The 21,900-nt window shown below is 34.9% G+C and overlaps 1 protein-coding gene across 1 annotated transcript in view; it reads right to left on the reverse strand.

Moving 5' to 3' along the window:
• LOC132545555 (sodium- and chloride-dependent glycine transporter 1-like) overlaps positions 1–21,619 on the reverse strand; it is a 30,746-nt gene extending 9,127 nt beyond the window's left edge. The window contains exons 1-9 of the mRNA XM_060209242.1: positions 21,551–21,619; positions 12,938–13,121; positions 11,849–11,980; positions 9,392–9,692; positions 8,648–8,780; positions 6,782–6,916; positions 5,727–5,830; positions 2,872–2,996; positions 1,512–1,624 (exon numbers count right to left, since the gene is read on the reverse strand). Of these exons, the coding sequence (XP_060065225.1) occupies positions 1,512–1,624; positions 2,872–2,996; positions 5,727–5,830; positions 6,782–6,916; positions 8,648–8,780; positions 9,392–9,692; positions 11,849–11,980; positions 12,938–13,121; positions 21,551–21,619 (1,296 nt within the window). The remainder of the gene's footprint in view (positions 1–1,511; positions 1,625–2,871; positions 2,997–5,726; positions 5,831–6,781; positions 6,917–8,647; positions 8,781–9,391; positions 9,693–11,848; positions 11,981–12,937; positions 13,122–21,550) is intronic.
• Positions 21,620–21,900: the final 281 nt, after the last annotated feature.

Here is a 21,900-nt window from a genome sequence, read left to right on the forward strand (position 1 = left end):
CATTCCATATTAAAATGACATTAGTTTTAATCTCAGCATTAAAAAAAATGTGTCAAAAATCCTCCCAGAAAATCATTTAATCCTTTGTAACATCCTCTCACCAATATTTTCTATGGTAAGCTGTTACCAAGGTTTGGATTAATAACACATAATGCTGCAGGTGTTTGATTGTCAGTAAAAACAGTGAGAATTTCACACATTTAAATTCTCGGTCATGCAGACTCTGACAAATTGTTTGATATACTGAGCAAGAATTTTTAGATAACCATATTTGAAACATGAAAATTGTAGAACCAAAATAACTTAATGTACATACATTTATATTTTTATCATCATCAGAAAAATGATCTCCATGCTATAGTTTACATAGCATTAACTGAATCCATTTATGAATTTTACAACAATTTGGAGCGACAGGTCAGTATAACAATGAACAAGGGGTAATCATTTCACATAGGATTACTGTACCATGGATGCTACATGACAATTGTTAAAAAAGTGCATGATTTTCATTTTTCTTCAGAAATATACAGCTTTAAAATTGATTGTGGTTTAATAAAAATTCATTTCTTTATATTTTTCATACCATTGTTATATTTCTGTCAAATAATATCATATTACGTAAGACACTGCTTTTTTTTATTGTTATAATTTTTCACTTGATATTTACAAAATATGATTTGTCATTTGTGTTGTCGCTGCAGATATTAAATAAGAACTGATGATTAATCATTTGCATACAAAGAAACTAGGTAGTACATGAATCCCGTGTAAGACCCAGCCTAAATGAATTTTCACATGTATTTGAGTATCAAAGGCTGGTAATAGGAGTTGTACCAGTGTTACGGAATCCAATCCCCATTTATCACCTGAACTTTAAATGCAATGTCATCACCAGGATTATGTGATAATATTTCATAATCTCTTCTAGTGTATACAATCTGCACTAAGTTTACCTAGATTCTTTGTACAGTATATGGAGCATCCAGGGCTATCATTAGAGAGAGGGCATCCTCATACAAACATATACTGTGGTATAGTCTCATGGGCCTCCATAACACAGCAACCCTGATTAACCCCACAGTAATCACAATCAGTCAAGCCAGAATCTGTGATATACCAGAATCATTATTAGAATACTGACATGGGTCAAAAATGGACTTTCCAGGCCCTTGTCTGACACTGACAGTGAGCTTGAGCTGATTTAGTGCACTATATTCCTGAAAAGTTCACTTTATGTCAGCTGACTCTTTGATGATTTTCTGCTAACTTAGCTCGGCTTTATTTTGTAACAAAAAACAAATACAACATTTAACCTTTGCCTTTGACCTGATGACCTTGACTAGACCGGCAGATCATATGATGAAAAACAATTTGATAATCAACCCACCAATCAGACGATGAGCTAATGAGGGCTGTTCTAGATTACCACAATGAGACTATATAACAGTGTTCACAGAACAAGAGGAAAAATCAGTGCAAAATCTGTAAGCAAAGGTAGAATATATTACCTGACTATCCAAACCAATTGTAAACAGCATCAGGAAAAACAGCACCGCCCACAGTGGAGAGATTGGTAACTTAGCCACGGCCTCTGGGTAAGCCACAAATGTTAGTCCTGGTCCTGTCAAATTTTAATAATTATTGCTCTTATAATGTCAAAATTTTCTCATATTTATTCTACTGTTTCTGCTGCTATTAACAGATAAAACTTGATTGCAAATACCATGATTTATTGACCTTGGTAATCACATATACATGTGATATCAATCTCCAGGAGACTTTTCCAGTATTTTAAATGATTCATTATACTGAAATATTCAATATAATAAATTCAATTTTTTAAAGAATCTTTGTTGTTATTTTTTACCAGAGAACTTCATTTTTAATACCAAAATGGCAACATGATAAAACGTAATGATACAGATGTATCTGCACATAAAGGTGTGTTGGTCTGAAAGAGAGAATGCCTTAATAGACAAGTAATCATTAGATACTCAATGTGGTCTTAATAGACAGGTAATCATTAGATACTCAATGTGGTCTTAATAGACAGGTAATCATTAGATACTCAATGTGGTCTTAATAGACAGGAAATAATTAGACACTCAATGTGGTCTTAATAGACAGGTAATCATTAGATACTCAATGTGGTCTTTATAGACAGGTAATCATTAGATACTCAATGTGGTCTTAATAGACAGGTAATTATTAGATACTCAATGTGGTCTTTATAGACAGGTAATCATTAGATACTCAATGTGGTCTTAATAGACAGGTAATTATTAGATACTCAATGTGGTCTTTATAGACAGGTAATCATTAGATACTCAATGTGGTCTTAATAGACAGGAAATCATTAGACACTCAATGTGGTCTTAATAGACAGGAAATCATTAGATACTCAATGTGGTCTTAATTGACAGGTTATCATTAGCAATCCAATGTGGTCTTAATAGACAGGTCTTTAATAGATGATAAATTTGGTCTAAATAAACAAGTAACTATTAGACAATCAATGTGGTCTTCATAGACAGGAAATCATTAGACACTCAATGTGGTCTTAATTGACAGGTAATCATTACAATCAAACATAATCTTACTTGAAAGGTAATCATTAGCCATCCAATGAAGTATTAATAGACAAGATTACTATTAGACATCAAATGTGGTCTTAATAGACAGGTCATTATTTGACACTCCATGTTGTCTTACAAGACCTATAATTATTGGGCACTCAATACAGTCATACTAGACAGGTTGATTTTCAAGTCATTTTTGGTTAAACCATGATGAAATCTCATTATGTTACATCCATAAATCAATGATAAATGATCCTAATCCTGAATTTCAGAGAATTTTAATACAAACCTTGTGTTACAACTTTTTCGATGTCAACTCCAGTTTCATGAGCCATAAATCCCAACACTGAGAAAATGACCAGACCAGCAAACACACTTGTACCACAGTTTATAAGGGGCACAACCATGGCGTCTCTGTATAAAATAAACATACATTGGTTTTAATTTCATTTCGCCAGTCAGCACACTTAAATGGGGATTCTAACCTCAACAGGATAAAGGAGACTACTTGACTGGGGCATTCCTTACACTAGGATCACAGTGAACATTTCTTCCACTGAGATAAGTGTGAACACATTTACCCTATTAGCAGAGATAATTATAAAACTTCCTTTTATGTAAATCCTAGGCTGTTTTAATAAAGGATTATGCGAAGTTTACTGTTAAGAATCTCTATTCATCAAATACTGTAAAAACACATTTTCATGGGGGCTTAATTTTCCTGTTGGTTTTTTTATCAAATAATAACTATTTCTTTAACACGTGATAAATATCACTCAATCAATCTACTTATATTAATTCTAAAAGTTTGCTGACATATGAATTCTTGAATTAAGAGGACCTTTAAATCACCAAAAATAAATGACCCACAAAAATTAAGAATTTCACAGCATTTATTGTATATTAAAACATCTACACTGCTATTGTTTTATGTACCTGTGAAGGAAGTAAAGCTTATTTGGATGCCAAAAACAAAATTGATAATTACCAGGATTATTATACATCGTCTTTAACAATTACAATTTTTCCTTTCCTAAAACACTTGTTAAATAGCCTCTTACAAAAGTATTGGTACAAATCCTGTTTGTGAATCCTCTAGGAACATCTCTTGCCCTAGTAAAACATTATCCATTATTGTGATTTAAAAGATTAAATACTGTAAAATATGACACTTTATACTAAAATGAAACAGTTTATCATGAAAGTTTATAAGTGCAGTATACTATTTGACCCTTTTTTCATCATCCCATGATGTAACTGTGTGGTTAACTTTCCACCAGAAAGTGGAGACAAGTAAAACAAAAGGCACAGTATGGCCATTCAGCTGAAACTGAAGTTGTTAAAATGCTGATAAACTTCTACATCCCCTATTCAATTGTAACAAAATGTCAATTAAATGTTAAGCTACGTCATTGTGTATGGTTGTAACGTCAGAACTCTTATCTACCTCAGCCAGGAGGTAAACAGACACTTGAGAATGAGGGGATGGGAACACAATGTTACCAGATCATGATATAGCAGTGTTAAAGCAAACAAAGAGAATTGTTGGCAAACTATCGACATGAATAATGTTTACCATAGTGTAGTGACCTTACATCCTGTTTTTTTACTAGTGCTCAATCTCTAGATCATTGAAAAGTAATGGGTAGTACAAACTAGACAAGTGTATTATACATTTTTTCATACCCAGCCAACTGATCAAATAAATTTTCTTTTTCTAAACTTCGAGTTGTATGTAAACTTCCTCTGCAAATCAATACAATCAATTTCTCCATTCAATTGTATCAAAGTAACCAAACACACTATAAATGCATGGACTCCAACAGCTATAAGTATCCATGTGTTCCCCACCAGCTGCAAGTATATATGTGTTCCCCAAAAGCTGTAAGTATATATGTGTTCCCTGACAGCTGTAAGTATATATGTGTTCCCAACCAGCTCTAAGTAAATATGTGTTCCTCACCAGCTATAAGTTTATATGTGTTTCCCACCAGCTGTAAGTATATATGTACTTCCCATCAGCTGTAAGTATATATCTGTTTCCCACCAGCTGTAAGTATTTATGTACTTCCCATCATCTGTATGTATATGTGTGTTTCCCACCAGCTGTAACTATATATGCGTTCCCCACCAGCTGTAAGTATCTATATGTGTTCCCCACCAGCTGTAAGTATATATGTGTTCCCTGACAGCTGTAAGTATATATGTGTTCCCCACCAGCTGTAAGTATCTATATGTGTTCCTCGACAGCTGTAAGTATATATGTGTTCCCTACCAGCTGTAAGTATATATGTGTTCCCCACCAGCTGTAAGTATATATGTGTTCCCGACCAGCTGTAAGTATATCTGTGTTTCCCACCAGCTGTAAGTATATATGTGTTCCCCACCAGCTATAAGTATATATGTGTTCCCCAAAAGCTGTAAGTATATATGTGTTCCCCACTGGCTGTAAGTATCTATATGTGTTCCCCACCAGCTGTAAGTATCTATATGTGTTCCCCGACAACTGTAAGTATATATGTGTTCCCTGAGAGCTGTAAGTATCTATGTGTTCCCTACCAGCTGTAAGTATCTATATGTGTTCCCCACCAGCTGAAGTATCTGTCTGTGTTCTCCACCAGCTGTAAGTATCTTTCTTTGTTCCCCATCAGTTTTATAATGTCTAAATGTGGTCCCCACCAGCTGTAAGGTGTCTAAATGTGGTCCCCACCAGCTGTAAGATGTCTAAATGTGGTCCCAACCAGCTGTAAGATGTCTAAATGTGGTCCCAACCAGCTGTAAGATGTCTAAACGTGGTCCCAATCTGCTGTAAGGTGTCTAAATGTGGTCCCCACCAGCTGTAATATGTCTAAATGTGCTCCCCACCAGCTGTAAGGTGTCTAAATGTGGTCCCCACCAGCTGTAACATGTCTAAATGTGCTCCCTGACAGCTGTTATATGTCTAAATGTGGTCCTCACCAACTGTAATGTGTCAAAATACAGTTCCAGTTAACTGTAAGAGATGTCTCTAAATAAAACCATGGCATTTCCCCTGTAATATATTTTGTGAGTAAGGTGAAACAAAATCAATACCTCATTTTGAACTGAGACTTCATGCCCTGGAATTTATAGATCTATATATGATTGTGTGAAGTACATAAATACCTGTACACGTTGTTATGGAACTTGTTGTAACTCGCCATGGTGATGAGACCTCCCCACGCCATACCTACTGAATAAAATATCTGTACAGCCGCGTCTCCCCAAACCTACAACACAGAGACACAATATCACATCTAACTGTGGTCACATCTCCCCAAACCTACAACACAGAGATACAATATCACATCTAACTGTGGTCACATCTCCCCAAACCTACAACACAGAGACACAATATCACATCTAACTGTGGTCACATCTCCCCAAACCTACAACACCACATCTAACTGTGGTCACATCTCCCCAAACCTACAACACAGAGACACAATATCACATCTGTGGTCACATCTCCCCAAACCTACAACAAAGAGACACAATATCACATCTAACTGTGGTCACATCTCCCCAAACCTACAACACAGACATACAATATCCCATTTAACTGTGGTCACATCTCCCCAAACCTACAACACACATCTAAGACACAATACAACATCACATATCACATCTAACTGTGGTCACATCTCCCCAAACCTACAACAAAGAGACACAATATCACATCTAACTGTGGTCACATCTCCCCAAACCTACAACACAGAGATACAATATCACATCTAACTGTGGTCACATCTCCCCAAACCTACAACACAGAGACACAATATCACATCTAACTGTGGTCACATCTCCCCAAACCTACAACACAGAGATACAATATCACATCTAACTGTGGTCACATCTCCCCAAACCTTCAATACAGAGATACAATATCACATCTAACTGTGGTCACATCTCCCCAAACCTACAACACCACATCTAACTGTGGTCACATCTCCCCAAACCTACAACACAGAGATACAATATCACATCTAACTGTGGTCACATCTCCCCAAACCTACAACACAGAGACACAATATCACATCTGTGGTCACATCTCCCCAAACCTACAACACAGAGACACAATATCACATCTAACTGTGGTCACATCTCCCCAAACCTACAACACAGAGATACAATATCACATCTGTGGTCACATCTGCCCAAACCTATAACGTTTACTGTACCTCAAATGTAGCCAGTTTGTTCCAGTCTGGTACCAGATAGAAAGCAATACCAGCTCCTGCTCCTGGTAAGGTAACTCCACGAATAAATAAAATCAGCAGCACGAGATATGGAAACGTTGCAGTCACATACACAACCTGAAACACATCAAAAGTAAAATAGCAATTATGTTCACTACCTGAAACACATCAAAAGTAAAATAGCAATTATGTTCACTACCTGAAACACATCAAAAGTAAAATAGCAATTATGTTCACTACCTGAAACACATCAAAAGTAAAATAGCAATTATGTTCACTACCTGAAACACATCAAAAGTAAAATAGCAATTATGTTCACTACCTAAAACACATCAAAAGTAAAATAGCAATTATGTTCACTACCTGAAACACATCAAAAGTAAAATAGCAATTATGTTCACTACCTAAAACACATAAATAGTAAAATAGCAATTATGTTCACTAACTAAATCACATAAATAGTAAAATAGCAATTATGTTCACTAACAAAAACACATAAATAGTAAAATAGCAATTATGTTCACTACCTAAAACACATAAATAGTAAAATAGCAATTATGTTCACTAACTAAATCACATAAATAGTAAAATAGCAATTATGTTCACTACCTAAAACACATAAATAGTAAAATAGCAATTATGTTCACTACCTAAAACACATAAATAGTAAAATAGCAATTATGTTCACTAACTAAATCACATAAATAGTAAAATAGCAATTATGTTCACTACCTAAAACACATAAATAGTAAAATAGCAATTATGTTCACTAACTAAATCACATAAATAGTAAAATAGCAATCACATATACCAGCCTAAGAAATGGTAATAGTTTTGTTACAATTGTTCTGACACTAGAGTACAGAGGGGGGTGACAAGAGCAGTGTCTGTTCTAGGCAGAGGGGCGACCCCGTGATGCAAGTAAAGAAATATTTAGACTATGCCCTTGATATAATATGGTCTTCTTTCAGTTGACAGAAACGACCGCACCATCAGGGGTAAAACTTACAGACAGTCTAGTACCGTAAATGCCCAAGTGCAGGATGATGAGTTAGAGAAGTAGAAAAAGGTTAAGATTTTCTGCAGAATAAAAAAAGTAGGCATGATGTCTGGAAAGTGGGATATTGTCAAGCTCAAATTGGGACAGACTCTCCATAGAGTTAAACCTGAGAGTTTTTAAAGTGATGTCTGTGGTTTCATCTTTGAACCCAACAGTCTGACATGCTCTTCATCAGATGGCATGTGCCTATATCCTTCCACTTCATCCAAAACACTCATCTTTCACACCTGTTTAGATATCTTAGTATCTTGTAGAAAGCATGCCTGTTTTTTTAGCTGCCTCAAAAGCTGCATTTTTATTTTTCACATTAAAGGTTTGCTGACATATCCAGTACATAATCCTGGATTAGAGACCAGCTGTATCCAAACCAATTGGACAGTTATAGTTCTACATTTGACTAGATTTCTTTTCTATTGGTCAGTCCGTGAATCTCTCTCTGATTAACTGACCTTAACAAATTCACTTCCATGTTATTTATAAATGACTTTTTGGACATAATTTTGCCTCTCTTACTATGTATATAGGATATTAGTTGATTCTGACATTGTATGAAAAAGACTTTTTTTAATATGGAGACTCCAGTTTTTATATAAATGTCTTCCTTGATAATAATGACACCTTCTGTAAAACTTTGAAAGTGCAAATATTTTATTCTCCACACCTACATTATGAAATTTTCTAGATGCCGGAAATCCAATCCATTCTCTATTGTGTACAGTAGTATAAATTTACAATTGATTTGCCTGTTTTCTGCTTAAGTTTTGATTTACGTATTTGCACTTGCTTACCTTTCCAGATGACTTGACACCTTTAAACAGACACAAGAACACCACAACCCAGGCAACAAAGAGACAGATGAGGAGCTCCCAGCGGAGAGCCCCCATATCCTCTATACCGTCAGACAGCTGTAAAACTCCACGTCTGTACAAGGAAAAATAAAAAAAGTAATATCATTTATAGGAGTCAACTGGTACAAATACTAAACATATGGTGAAGAATTTACATTTGATATATATCTTTATATTTACTGACTAAACACTTAAAGATACATTTAATTGGTGAAAACAAGAAATTGTTGAAACGCATGAGAGAACAAAACCTTTGTAATGTCTTTTGAACTATGCTTTACTTGTAGTTTTAGTGCACCTGTACTTGAATTTCAGTCATTCATTTTTACAAACCTGATATTCTTCATCCAACCAAGAATAACTAGATATGATTACTATTACTATTCTATTACACCTTTTCAAATGAAGATTTTTTTTCATCAAGGCACTTAGCATCAAAAAAAAAGTAAAATGTCATTCATAAGTATTGGAAACACTTAACTGATATAAAAAAAAAATTTAATCAAAAATAAGCATCATGATTGTCAGAAAGAAGTGAAATGTAATAAAGCTGATTGACAGACAGGAAAGGTTTCAACACAGAACTTAAGTTCGTGCTGGGTAAGTTATTAAAAAAAGCTTAAATGCATCATGCACATATGGTTATGTTGAATACATGCAGGGTTATTAAGGAAACCAACTTACTGCCAGAATTCCTCACTAGCTGTTTTCAGGTCTGAATCATTGCCTGCAGGTGATACTGTTGTCATGGAAACATTGTAGAAAACACTGGAATTGATGGTTTGGTTCGGTGTCACCGTGAAAGTGCTGTTAAGGGAATCTTTCGTTCTCAAAAAACATTTCTCAGTGTTCCACCAATTATTACATGTACTCCAAGGTAGGACGGCACGGAACGAGTAGTACAGGTAGTAAATTGTCCAGGTGATGATGATATTGTAGTATATACATACAATACCAGAGATAATCACCATCCCGTAACCCACACCTACAATATGTACATTACTGATATACAAACATACCACTGATGTCATTGATTTCAACTTTAAAAGATTAGCATGTATGTTCACATGTAAAAGTTATGAATAATGTTGTGCTTCAAGTAAAGTTATGAATAATGTTGTGTTTCAAGTAAAGTTATGAATAATGTTGTGTTTCAAGTAAAGTTATGAATAATGTTGTGTTTCAAGTAAAGTTATGAATAATGTTGTGTTTCAAGTAAAGTTATGAATAATGTTGTGTTTCAAGTAAAGCTATGAATAACGTTGTGTTTCAAGTAAAGTTATGAATAATGTTGTGTTTCAAGTAAAGCTATGAATAATGTTGTGTTTCAAGTAAAGTTATGAATAATGTTGTGCTTCAAGTAAAGTTATGAATAATGTTGTGCTTCAAGTAAAGTTATGAATAATGTTGTGTTTCAAGTAAAGTTATGAATAATGTTGTGTTTTAAGTATTTCCAACCACAATAATTTTCAAATGGTAGCACATCACTTTAATGCTGGCAGCACAGATACTATAACATCCACCCAATACTGATTGAAACATTTGTTTGTTAAATCTGTGTCAGTTATAACAGATATTCCATCCTTCTCTACCTAGGTAAATTATAACAGATAAACATCTCCCTTAACCTAGTTAAATTATAACAGACACAACATCTCCCTTAACCTAGGTAAATTATAACAGATACAACATCTCCCTTAACCTAGGTAAATTATAACAGACACAACATCTCCCTTAACCTAGGTAAATTATAACAGACACAACATCTCCCTTAACCAAGGTAAATTATAACAGATACAACATTTCCTTAAACCTAGGTAAATTAAAACAGACACAACATCTCCCTTAACCTAGGTAAATTATAACAGATACAACATCTCCCTTAACCTAGGTAAATTAAAACAGATACAACATCTCCCTTAACCTAGGTAAATTATAACAGATACAACATCTCCCTTAACCTAGGTAAATTATAACAGATACATCTCCCTTAACCTAGGTAAATTATAACAGACACAACATCTCCCTTAACCTAGGTAAATTATAACAGACACAACATCTCCCTTAACGTAGGTAAATTATAACAGATATACCATCTTCCTTTACCTGAAAAGATAGTCCTCCCCAATTCACACCTTTTTTTCATTTACATTGTATCTTTACAGAGAAAGAACATGCACATGAATTCATCATGTCAAGATCTGTGAAAACATGCAGCGAACCAATTGTTTAATTAGCTAACTCCCAATTAGAGGAAGTTGACCAGTCTAGTGGTGATGATTTATCTCGGTTTGGTCACCCTCTGCCCACTGGTCAAGGCTCAACATGATAATGTTCTGTCAAGACAATGAAAAACAGTCGTATTGATTTTTCTGCAACAGTGTCCAGGATTAGTCCAGCCATATATAGACATGTACAGAACACAGTCATACACTGTTGTGGAAAATTACCAAAGCCATAAGTGACATTTACAGTATTGCTATCACTCATAGATACTGTACTGACTTCTAACAAGAGGCCTATGGAACCTAAACCACTAACCTGGTTATTTTAAAACATTTTTGTTCTTAATCATATTATTAAAATTTTAATATTTTAAACAAGATTTTGAAAAAAAAATGTTTTTAAATTCTTACCACTATTTGCCATAATGGAGCATGCTTCTGCAGATCTGTGATTTACATAGAATTAGACCAAACCTCTCAGGCCTAGCATTTCTTTTTACAAAATTGGTACCTCTTCAACCAAACTCTCCAAACCTAATCTGGTCAAAATACCTTTTCATCCCAATGAAAGCATTTTAATGCAAATCCTCTATTTGCAATATTGGATGCAGCCTCTTGGCCCTCTGTTTAAACAAAATTGGGTCCCCTTCATCCAAATCCAAAAATCGCGTCATTCCCACAGAAAAAGGATTTTAAGAAATTGTTGGGCCCCACCCCTCAGCTTCCATGGAGATCAGCCCCTCCATTTGTCGTGATATTTATTTCTTAAATTCCAAAGAAAAAGTAGTTCTAATAAATCTGACTCTTTTTGAGTCAGGGAACAGGCACCATATCTTGCCTTCCTTTAAACAAGGGACACATTCTCCATATCTCACCTACCTTTCAACAAGGGACACATTTTCCATATCTCACCTACCTTTAAACAAAGGACACATTCTCCATATTGTGATGGGGCTGAGACTGGCAAATTGTCCATAAGACACCTCGAGGAAGAACAGAGGAATCCCACACAGTGCCAAAAATATCACATATGGTATCAGGAAAGCACCTGCAGCAATCAGAAACATGTTACATGACTAACATATTAGGGATTTAATGGGAAGAAACATAAACATAAACAAAACAGGAATATTTGAGATTCTTTAACTTTGAGGCACCTTTTCACAGTTTTAAGAATTTCTGTTCTCAGGATTGAAAAAATATAGATATATGAATGGCTGTTCCTGCATATCCTTGATTTTTTACTAAAACAACAGGCTCATAGGGCTTAAACGTCACATGAGGTCTTCAGGTTGTCGCCTGACGTCTTCAGGTCGTTGAACAGTTTCAAAACCTGTCCATCAGTCCCAGCATTGGGGCAGACAACAGAACTGATATATCCATACTTACAAAGTTTTTTATTGTTTCTATGTTGGAAGGCTGAATTTTCAATTAAACGGAACGAATAACATGGTCTGTTGTTGTAATTTAGCAAATATCCTGCCCCTTCGGAAGTTCATAATTACACCCATAATACCTTAAGAAAAACATCTGTACAGAAAAAATATATACTGTCTCCAAAATCATAAATGTTGACCTTTCACAACATTTCTTTCTCTCTTTTTCTGTGGGTAAATTCATATCTACACCATGAAAATTGATGGGTAGACTTTTTAGAGGCAAATAATAAATCAATTCATGGTCTCACATCTAATGAACACTAAAGATAAAAAGCAAAAATAAACATTCATTTTCTTGCTTGTGATTAACTTTTGATGTACCTCCTTTCTAACTCGATAATCAAAGTATTGTAAGTGATATTTTTTTCAGTGGTTCAAATTTTCAGTTTTACCTATAGGATGTGTTTTTCAGAAATGATGAAACAGACCCTTTTCTGTACTCATTTTTAAATTTAACGGTTTATGATTTTATTTCATCTCCAAAAATATTGAAAAAATACATCCTCCTGAAAAAACATTTACAGTAAATATTTGTTCATGAAAAAAAGGAATAAATTTCGGCTAACCTCCTCCACTTTTGTAGCACAGATAAGGAAATCTCCAAATATTGCCCAGTCCCACAGCATAGCCAATACAGGACAGCAAGAAATCCATCCGTCCGGACCAGTTACCACGAGATGTCTCATCTCCACTATATACAGAAGAACTGCTACTAACCACAGAGGAGTTGATGGGTGTTTCCAATGCTTTCTGAAAGATCACAGATATAAAGTGCTTAATAAAATAAAATCCAAGTTAACAAGATTATCAGTGAAATTGACAAATTCTCAAAAACAACTTTATTTGACACAAAATTTTAAAAAGGGCAATAACTCTGTACAATGAACATTCTGTTATTATGACCAATGTAACACCACAATTTATTATCCTAGTCTTAATGAAGGCGAAGCTATGCTACAGACATAAAATTCAAACAAAAGGCAATAACTGTACCACAAAGGGGTTGCAGACCTTGAATTTGGTACACTGCATATCATCTTAGAATGACCAATGTGTACACCCAGTTTCATTATCCTAGTTTCAATGCAAACAAAGATATCTTCCAGACACGAATCTTTTTATCACAGGGAAATACCTCTATAATTGAGCTGGTGCATGCCCTAACATTGGTACACTGTATATTGTCTTGGTATGATTAATGTTTCCATCAAGTTTCATTACCCTAGTTTAAATCCAAGCAATTTAAAGTTGTGCTCTGAACATAAAATTTTAACAAAGGGCCATAACTCTCTAATTAAATGGTTTTAGGCACAGCAGTTAGTATGTTGTTCATCCACTTAGTATGACCAATGTATACATCAATTTTCATTATCCTAGCTTAAATGAAAGCAAAGTTACGTTCAGGACATCGACAAACAAGGCAGTGATTATACGCTCCTCTGAAAAATAAAGACCGACGACATCGTCATTGATTAAAATGTATCTCAAATTCAAGGTACTAGTTTCCAGACATACTACAGTATAGAAATAGCACAATTACCTGGTAGTCATTTTATGAGAACATCTCTAGTTATAAATATCCTCAGTGATGGTGTTGTATTTCTGTAAAACAATCCTCACTACTGATAGAGAGTTATAGTGTTGTATTTCTGTAGAACAACCCTCACTACTGATAGAAAGTAATGGTGTTGTATTTCTGTAGAACAACCCTCACTACTGATAGAAAGTAATGGTGTTGTACTTCTGTAGAACAACCCTCACTACTGATAGAGAGTTATAGTGTTGTATTTCTGTAGAACAACCCTCACTACTGACAGAGAGTAATAGTGTCGTATTTCTGTAGAACAACCCTCACTACTGATAGAAAGTAATGGTGTTGTATTTCTGTAGAACAACCCTCACTACTGATAGAGTTATAGTGTTGTATTTCTGTAGAACAACCCTCACTACTGATAGAGAGTTATAGTGTTGTATTTCTGTAGAACAACCCTCACTACTGATAGAGAGTTATAGTGTCGTATTTCTGTAGAACAACCCTCACTACTGATAGAGAGTAATAGTGTCGTATTTCTGTAGAACAACCCTCACTACTGATAGAAAGTAATGGTGTCGTATTTCTGTAGAACAACCCTCACTACTGATAGAGAGTTATAGTGTTGTATTTCTGTAGAACAACCCTCACTACTGATAGAGAGTAATGGTGTTGTATTTCTGTAGAACAACCCTCACTACTGATAGAGAGTTATAGTGTTGTATTTCTGTAGAACAACCCTCACTACCGATAGAGAGTTATAGTGGTGTATTTCTGTAGAACAACCCTCACTGCTGATAGAGAGTTATAGTGTTGTGTTTCTGTAGAACAACCCTCGCTGCTGATAGAGAATTATAGTGTTGTATTTCTGTAGAACAACCCTCACTACTGATAGAGAGTTATAGTGTTGTGTTTCTGTAGAACAACCCTCGCTGCTGATAGAGAATTATAGTGTTGTATTTCTGTAGAACAACCCTCACTACTGATAAAGAGTTATAGTGTTGTATTTCTGTAGAACAACCCTCGCTGCTGATAGAGAATTATAGTGTCGTATTTCTGTAGAACAACCCTCACTACTGATAGAGAATTATAGTGTTGTATTTCTGTAGAACAACCCTCACTACTGACAGAGAGTAATGGTGTTGTATTTCTGTAGAACAACCCTCACTACTGATAGAGAGTTATAGTGTTGTATTTCTGTAGAACAACCCTCACTACTGATAGAGAGTTATAGTGTTGTATTTCTGTAGAACAATCCTCACTGCTGATAGAGAGTAATGGTGTTGTATTTCTGTAGAACAACCCTCACTACTGATAGAGAGTTATAGTGTTGTATTTCTGTAGAACAACCCTCACTGCTGATAGAGAATTATAGTGTTGTATTTCTGTAGAACAACCCTCGCTGCTGATAGAGAGTTATAGTGTTGTATTTCTGTAGAACAATCCTCACTACTGATAGAGAGTTATAGTGTTGTATTTCTGTAGAACAACCCTCACTGCTGATAGAGAATTATAGTGTTGTATTTCTGTAGAACAACCCTCGCTGCTGATAGAGAGTTATAGTGTTGTATTTCTGTAGAACAACCCTCGCTGCTGATAGAGAGTTATAGTGTTGTATTTCTGTAGAACAATCCTCACTACTGATAGAGAGTTATAGTGTTGTATTTCTGTAGAACAACCCTCACTACTGATAGAGAATTATAGTGTTGTATTTCTGTAGAACAACCCTCACTACTGATAGAGAGTTATAGTGTTGTATTTCTGTAGAACAATCCTCACTGCTGATAGAGAGTAATGGTGTTGTATTTCTGTAGAACAACCCTCACTACTGATAGAGAGTTATAGTGTTGTATTTCTGTAGAACAACCCTCACTGCTGATAGAGAATTATAGTGTTGTATTTCTGTAGAACAACCCTCACTACTGATAGAGAGTTATAGTGTTGTATTTCTGTAGAACAACCCTCACTACTGATAGAGAGTTATAGTGTTGTATTTCTGTAGAACAACCCTCACTACTGATAGAGAGTTATAGTGTCGTATTTCTGTAGAACAACCCTCACTACTGATAGAGAGTAATAGTGTCGTATTTCTGTAGAACAACCCTCACTACTGATAGAAAGTAATGGTGTTGTATTTCTGTAGAACAACCCTCACTACCGATAGAGTTATAGTGTTGTATTTCTGTAGAACAACCCTCACTACTGATAGAAAGTAATGGTGTTGTATTTCTGTAGAACAACCCTCACTACTGATAGAGAGTTATAGTGTTGTATTTCTGTAGAACAACCCTCACTGCTGATAGAGAGTAATGGTGTTGTACTTCTGTAGAACAACCCTCACTACTGATAGAGAGTTATAGTGTTGTATTTCTGTAGAACAACCCTCACTACTGATAGAGAGTTATAGTGTTGTATTTCTGTAGAACAACCCTCACTACTGATAGAAAGTAATGGTGTTGTATTTCTGTAGAACAACCCTCACTACTGATAGAGAGTTATAGTGTTGTATTTCTGTAGAACAACCCTCACTACTGATAGAAAGTAATAGTGTTGTATTTCTGTAGAACAACCCTCACTGCTGATAGAGAGTTATAGTGTTGTATTTCTGTAGAACAACCCTCACTACTGATAGAGAATAATGGTGTTGTATTTCTGTAGAACAACCCTCGCTACTGAAAGAGAGTTATAGTGTTGTATTTCTGTAGAACAACCCTCACTACTGACAGAGAGTAATGGTGTTGTATTTCTGTAGAACAACCCTCACTACTGATAGAAAGTAATGGTGTTGTATTTCTGTAGAACAACCCTCACTACTGATAGAGAATTATAGTGTTGTATTTCTGTAGAACAACCCTCACTACTGACAGAGAGTAATAGTGTCGTATTTCTGTAGAACAACCCTCACTGCTGATAGAGAGTAATGGTGTTGTATTTCTGTAGAACAACCCTCACTACTGATAGAAAGTAATGGTGTTGTATTTCTGTAGAACAACCCTCACTACCTCACTACTGATAGAGAATTATAGTGTTGTATTTCTGTAGAACAACCCTCACTACTGATAGAAAGTAATGGTGTTGTATTTCTGTAGAACAACCCTCACTACTGATAGAGAATTATAGTGTTGTATTTCTGTAGAACAACCCTCACTACTGATAGAAAGTAATGGTGTTGTATTTCTGTAGAACAACCCTCACTACCGATAGAGTTATAGTGTTGTATTTCTGTAGAACAACCCTCACTACTGATAGAGAATTATAGTGTTGTATTTCTGTAGAACAACCCTCACTACTGATAGAGAGTTATAGTGTTGTATTTCTGTAGAACAACCCTCACTACTGATAGAGAGTTATAGTGTTGTATTTCTGTAGAACAACCCTCACTACCGATAGAGTTATAGTGTTGTATTTCTGTAGAACAACCCTCACTACTGATAGAAAGTAATGGTGTTGTATTTCTGTAGAACAACCCTCACTACCGATAGAGTTATAGTGTTGTATTTCTGTAGAACAACCCTCACTACTGATAGAAAGTAATGGTGTTGTATTGCTGTAGAACAACCCTCACTACTGATAGAGAATTATAGTGTCGTATTTCTGTAGAACAACCCTCATTTCATAACTGCATTATTATTTCAATGGCTATTTTTCTGTTAACGCACTTTCCTATGATTGTATTCGGTACAGTATCAATAAAAGTGTATCACCTTTCCTTGGGTAACATAAAGTATTTCTTACTTACTTTAAATTTTATTTTCATATTTTAACATTTACATTTTATTAAAAAATAACAATTATGGGTCTCATCAAATTAGCACATGTAGAAAACATAACTAGACAGATACTATTAATAAATAGATGATAATTTCTAAATTGTATTTGTAGTTTATTGTAGATAAATTTCAAACAGCTAATTCATATTGCAGTTTTATATACAAAAAAAAAGTTAAAACAGTATAACAAGGTATTTTTAGGATGCAATATGTATTTAAAGTATTTCTAGTCAATAAGACATTTTATATACATCTCGTGATATTGATCTTTAAAATACTAATATTTTTTATAAATATTTCAATTGTGACATCATAATGTCCTTCAAAGACATGATCAAGTACTTCTTTAAATAAATTATTTACCGTCTTATATTGAGACCAGAAACAAACTATATTAAACTGCAGGGTCCGTCCCCCAGACCACTTTTACCTGACAGTTTTAAGTGACTATTTCATCCTTGTAAACAGAACATGCCTTTCCCCTATGTATTGAGATGAATGACTGTCATCTCATTTACTTGTAATGCATCTTCAGGCTGCCAGATAATTTTTTCACTAGTAATAAGTATAAAAAATATATGTAAACTATTTTAGTTACACTCCTCCTGTTACGTATGAAGTCTAATCCTTTGTTGTATTAATACTTAATGTTTTGTAGACGACATCAATCCTACACCGTGATGACGCACATACATGTATTTCAATTAATATATGTATGATTTATTTCTGACATTTAATCATTGATGAAAATGTCTAGCAGTATGCCATCATATAGAGAGTACAATTCCTCATGATCAGACTCTGTACTAAATCAAGTTTCTAACTTATGTAATTCTACAACAAGCTATCTGTTGATGTCCCTACAACAAGCTATCTGTTGATGACCCTACAACAAGCTATCTGTTGATGTCCCTACAACAAGCTATCTGTTGATGTCCCTACAACAAGCTATCTGTTGATGACCCTACAACAAGCTATCTGTTGATGTCCCTACAACAAGCTATCTGTTGATGACCCTACAACAAGCTATCTATTGATGACACTACAGCTATCTGTTGATGTCCCTACAACAAGCTATCTGTTGATGACACTGCAGCAAGCTATCTGTTGATGACACTACCACAAGATATCTGTTGATGACCCTACAACAAGCTATCTGTTGATGTCCCTACAACAAGCTATCTGTTGATGACCCTACAACAAGATATCTGTTGATGACTATACAACAAGCTATCTGTTGATGTCCCTACAACAAGCTATCTGTTGATGACCCTACAACAAGCTATCTGTTGATGACCCTACAACAAGCTATCTGTTGATGTCCCTACAACAAGCTGTCTGTTGATGATCCTACAACAAGCTATCTGTTGATGACCCTACAACAAGCTATCTGTTGATGACCCTACAACAAGCTATCTGTTGATGATCCTACACAAGCTAGATGTCCCTACAAATGAATTATTCCTATAAGCATTATGTACATGTATATATAGTACTCAGTTTTCTACTCATTGCATTAAGTTTCACCTTTTCTTTTTTTTCTCCAAAATTGTCATTAAGCAATTAAATCATGAAAGTTATAACTGTTTGAGATTTCTGGGATTGCAGGCTTCCCTGTATGATGTACATGTTTGTATTACAAGGTCAAAACCAACAGGCTTCCTTATATAATGTACAGTAAGGATAAAACCAACAGGCTTCCTTATATAATGTACACAAAAGGATACAACCAACAGGCTTCCTTATATAATGTACACAAAAGGATAAAACCAACAGGCTTCCTTATATAATGTACAGTAAGGATAAAACCAACAGGCTTCCTTATATAATGTACAGTAAGGATAAAACCAACAGGCTTCCTTATATAATGTACACAAAAGGATAAAACCAACAGGCTTCCTTATATAATGTACAGTAAGGATAAAACCAACAGGCTTCCTTATATAATGTACAGTAAGGATAAAACCAACAGGCTTCCTTATATAATGTACAGTAAGGATAAAACCAACAGGCTTCCTTATATAATGTACACATAAGGATAAAACCAACAGGCTTCCTTATATAATGTACACTTGAGGATAAAACCAACAGGCTTCCTTATATAATGTACACTTGAGGATAAAACCAACAGGCTTCCTTATATAATGTACACTTGAGGATAAAACCAACAGGCTTCCTTATATAATGTACACTTGAGGATAAAACCAACAGGCTTCCCTGTATGACGTACATGTTATGATAAAACCAACATGCTTCCCTGTATGACGTACATGCATGTTTTATAAACAATCGCCTGATTGCTTTTTTTAATTTTTTTTTTATTGGTTTCTCTAGTCTAAATGTATTGCAGGACAAAAAAATTATCAGAAACGGATATAAAAGCTGATAGACTAACAATTTTTACGATTTAACTAAATGTTTGAAGTAATCAAGATGAATATTTTTGCAGAAATTATGTCGCTGAATAAATTTTCTACGTTTTCTTTATTACAATATCATCCTTCAAAGCAGTGAAAAATAGAACTCTTTATGAATAGTGCTACCTTCATAATGTCGCATTTACACTGCTTAAGTCTTCTGGACAATGAAATAACATTTTAACATTTAGCAATAGGTGGATTTATTATCAGTCATGGGCTTATTGCTAAATAAATATAGTCTATGTCTCAGATTAAACAAACTCAACCCCAGCCTTCCTGATCTTGTAATTACACACACTGATCACAAAACCTGCTGAGAGTATGCATAGAAGATGCCACTCAACTCCACAGGGATTAAAGGGATTGGGGAAATTCATAGTTGGTGTACACACATGTCAGTTCTCGGATAAATAACTCAAGATTATATCTACCTTGTAAGACTAGACAGTGGCTTTGGAGGTAGTGGATGGGGGGGGGGGAGGAGTGGAAGGGGTATGGGTCAAGGTGCCCCCTCAGGATCTCCCTAATGTAAATTTACATTCAAAGATGTTTCATTTCAACAGCAGCTGTTAAGGTATTGATTTGAATACAAATTCGATCTGGCAGTCAAGAGGCCGATAATAATTGGCAGGCATGTAACAGATGTTATCGTAGTTACTAGCTGTGCTAGATTTTTCTACCTCAAAACCTGTGTTTACAAATATTTCCTTTTCAGCAGAAAGTTGAATTCAATTATCTCTAGAACTATTCAACACTGTGAATGTAGTAAAAAAGTCTATTTACAAAGATGGTTTTAGGTAGAAGAATGTAGAAGAGGCCAACATAGAATGAGTACATATTGAAATAGACAATTCAATTTTTTAATCATCATCTTCTTCAGACCAGAAATTTACACACATTTTGAAAAAAAAAAATTAAAACATCATTTTCCTTTGACAGAAGATCTGGAGTTGTATACATGCTTTGGTAAACAATATGTTGTTCGTCAGATAATGTCTAGATCCAGCAGATTTGGTTAGAACTGAAAAGACCTGAACGCTAATACATTTGTTAATTGTCACAGAATCAAATATACATATGTACACACTACATATGATCAAGAAGTATGAGGAATCCCCTTTTGGAAATAATGTAACTTTATTTCCGTTTCTTTTTTTTTTTAATTAAAACTTAATTTATGTTTCATAAATCAACATAAATTCACATTAATGATATGAGGCATTAGCAGCGCCTACCGTCCCAATTACTGGTTCATTACAAATCCTATTTCAACAGTAATACATGATTGGGTTTATAAAGTATTGCTGTTTAGAATAATACAAAATTAGTGAATTAGATACAAATAGTCTGATCATCTAAAGTTCTTTGATCCAAAGGAGCGATATAACATGACTCAGAAATGTTAACTGTTTGTCAATTACATCTTATGATGATGTGTGAGAACTAGTATCAGCTTACCTCCTTTTCTGTGAGAAATTTTGTCATCACGACTTCGTTCTCAACTGGAACCACGGACTTACTCATCATGTACGTCCTACTTCGGTAACACATTCACTGAGAGTGGAACTGATCGATCGCCGGCGCGAACCACGTGGTGAGCGGGTATTTTTCCATGGATGGAGTACAGACTACACAATGGCGGGAAGAATTGAAAGGCGGTCACAAGTACACGTATTGATTAGTAATAGTTATAGCGAGGTCATTAGTACACGTAGTAATTAGTAATAGTTATAGTGAGGTCAGTGGTACACGTAGTAAATAGTAATAGTTATAGTGAGGTCAGTGGTACACGTAGTAATTAGTAATAG

This window comes from Ylistrum balloti, unplaced genomic scaffold (genome assembly GCF_031769215.1).
Source record: "Ylistrum balloti isolate Yb309-2 unplaced genomic scaffold, AGI_CSIRO_Ybal_v1 Utg369850, whole genome shotgun sequence".
Classification (NCBI taxonomy): domain Eukaryota; kingdom Metazoa; phylum Mollusca; class Bivalvia; order Pectinida; family Pectinidae; genus Ylistrum; species Ylistrum balloti.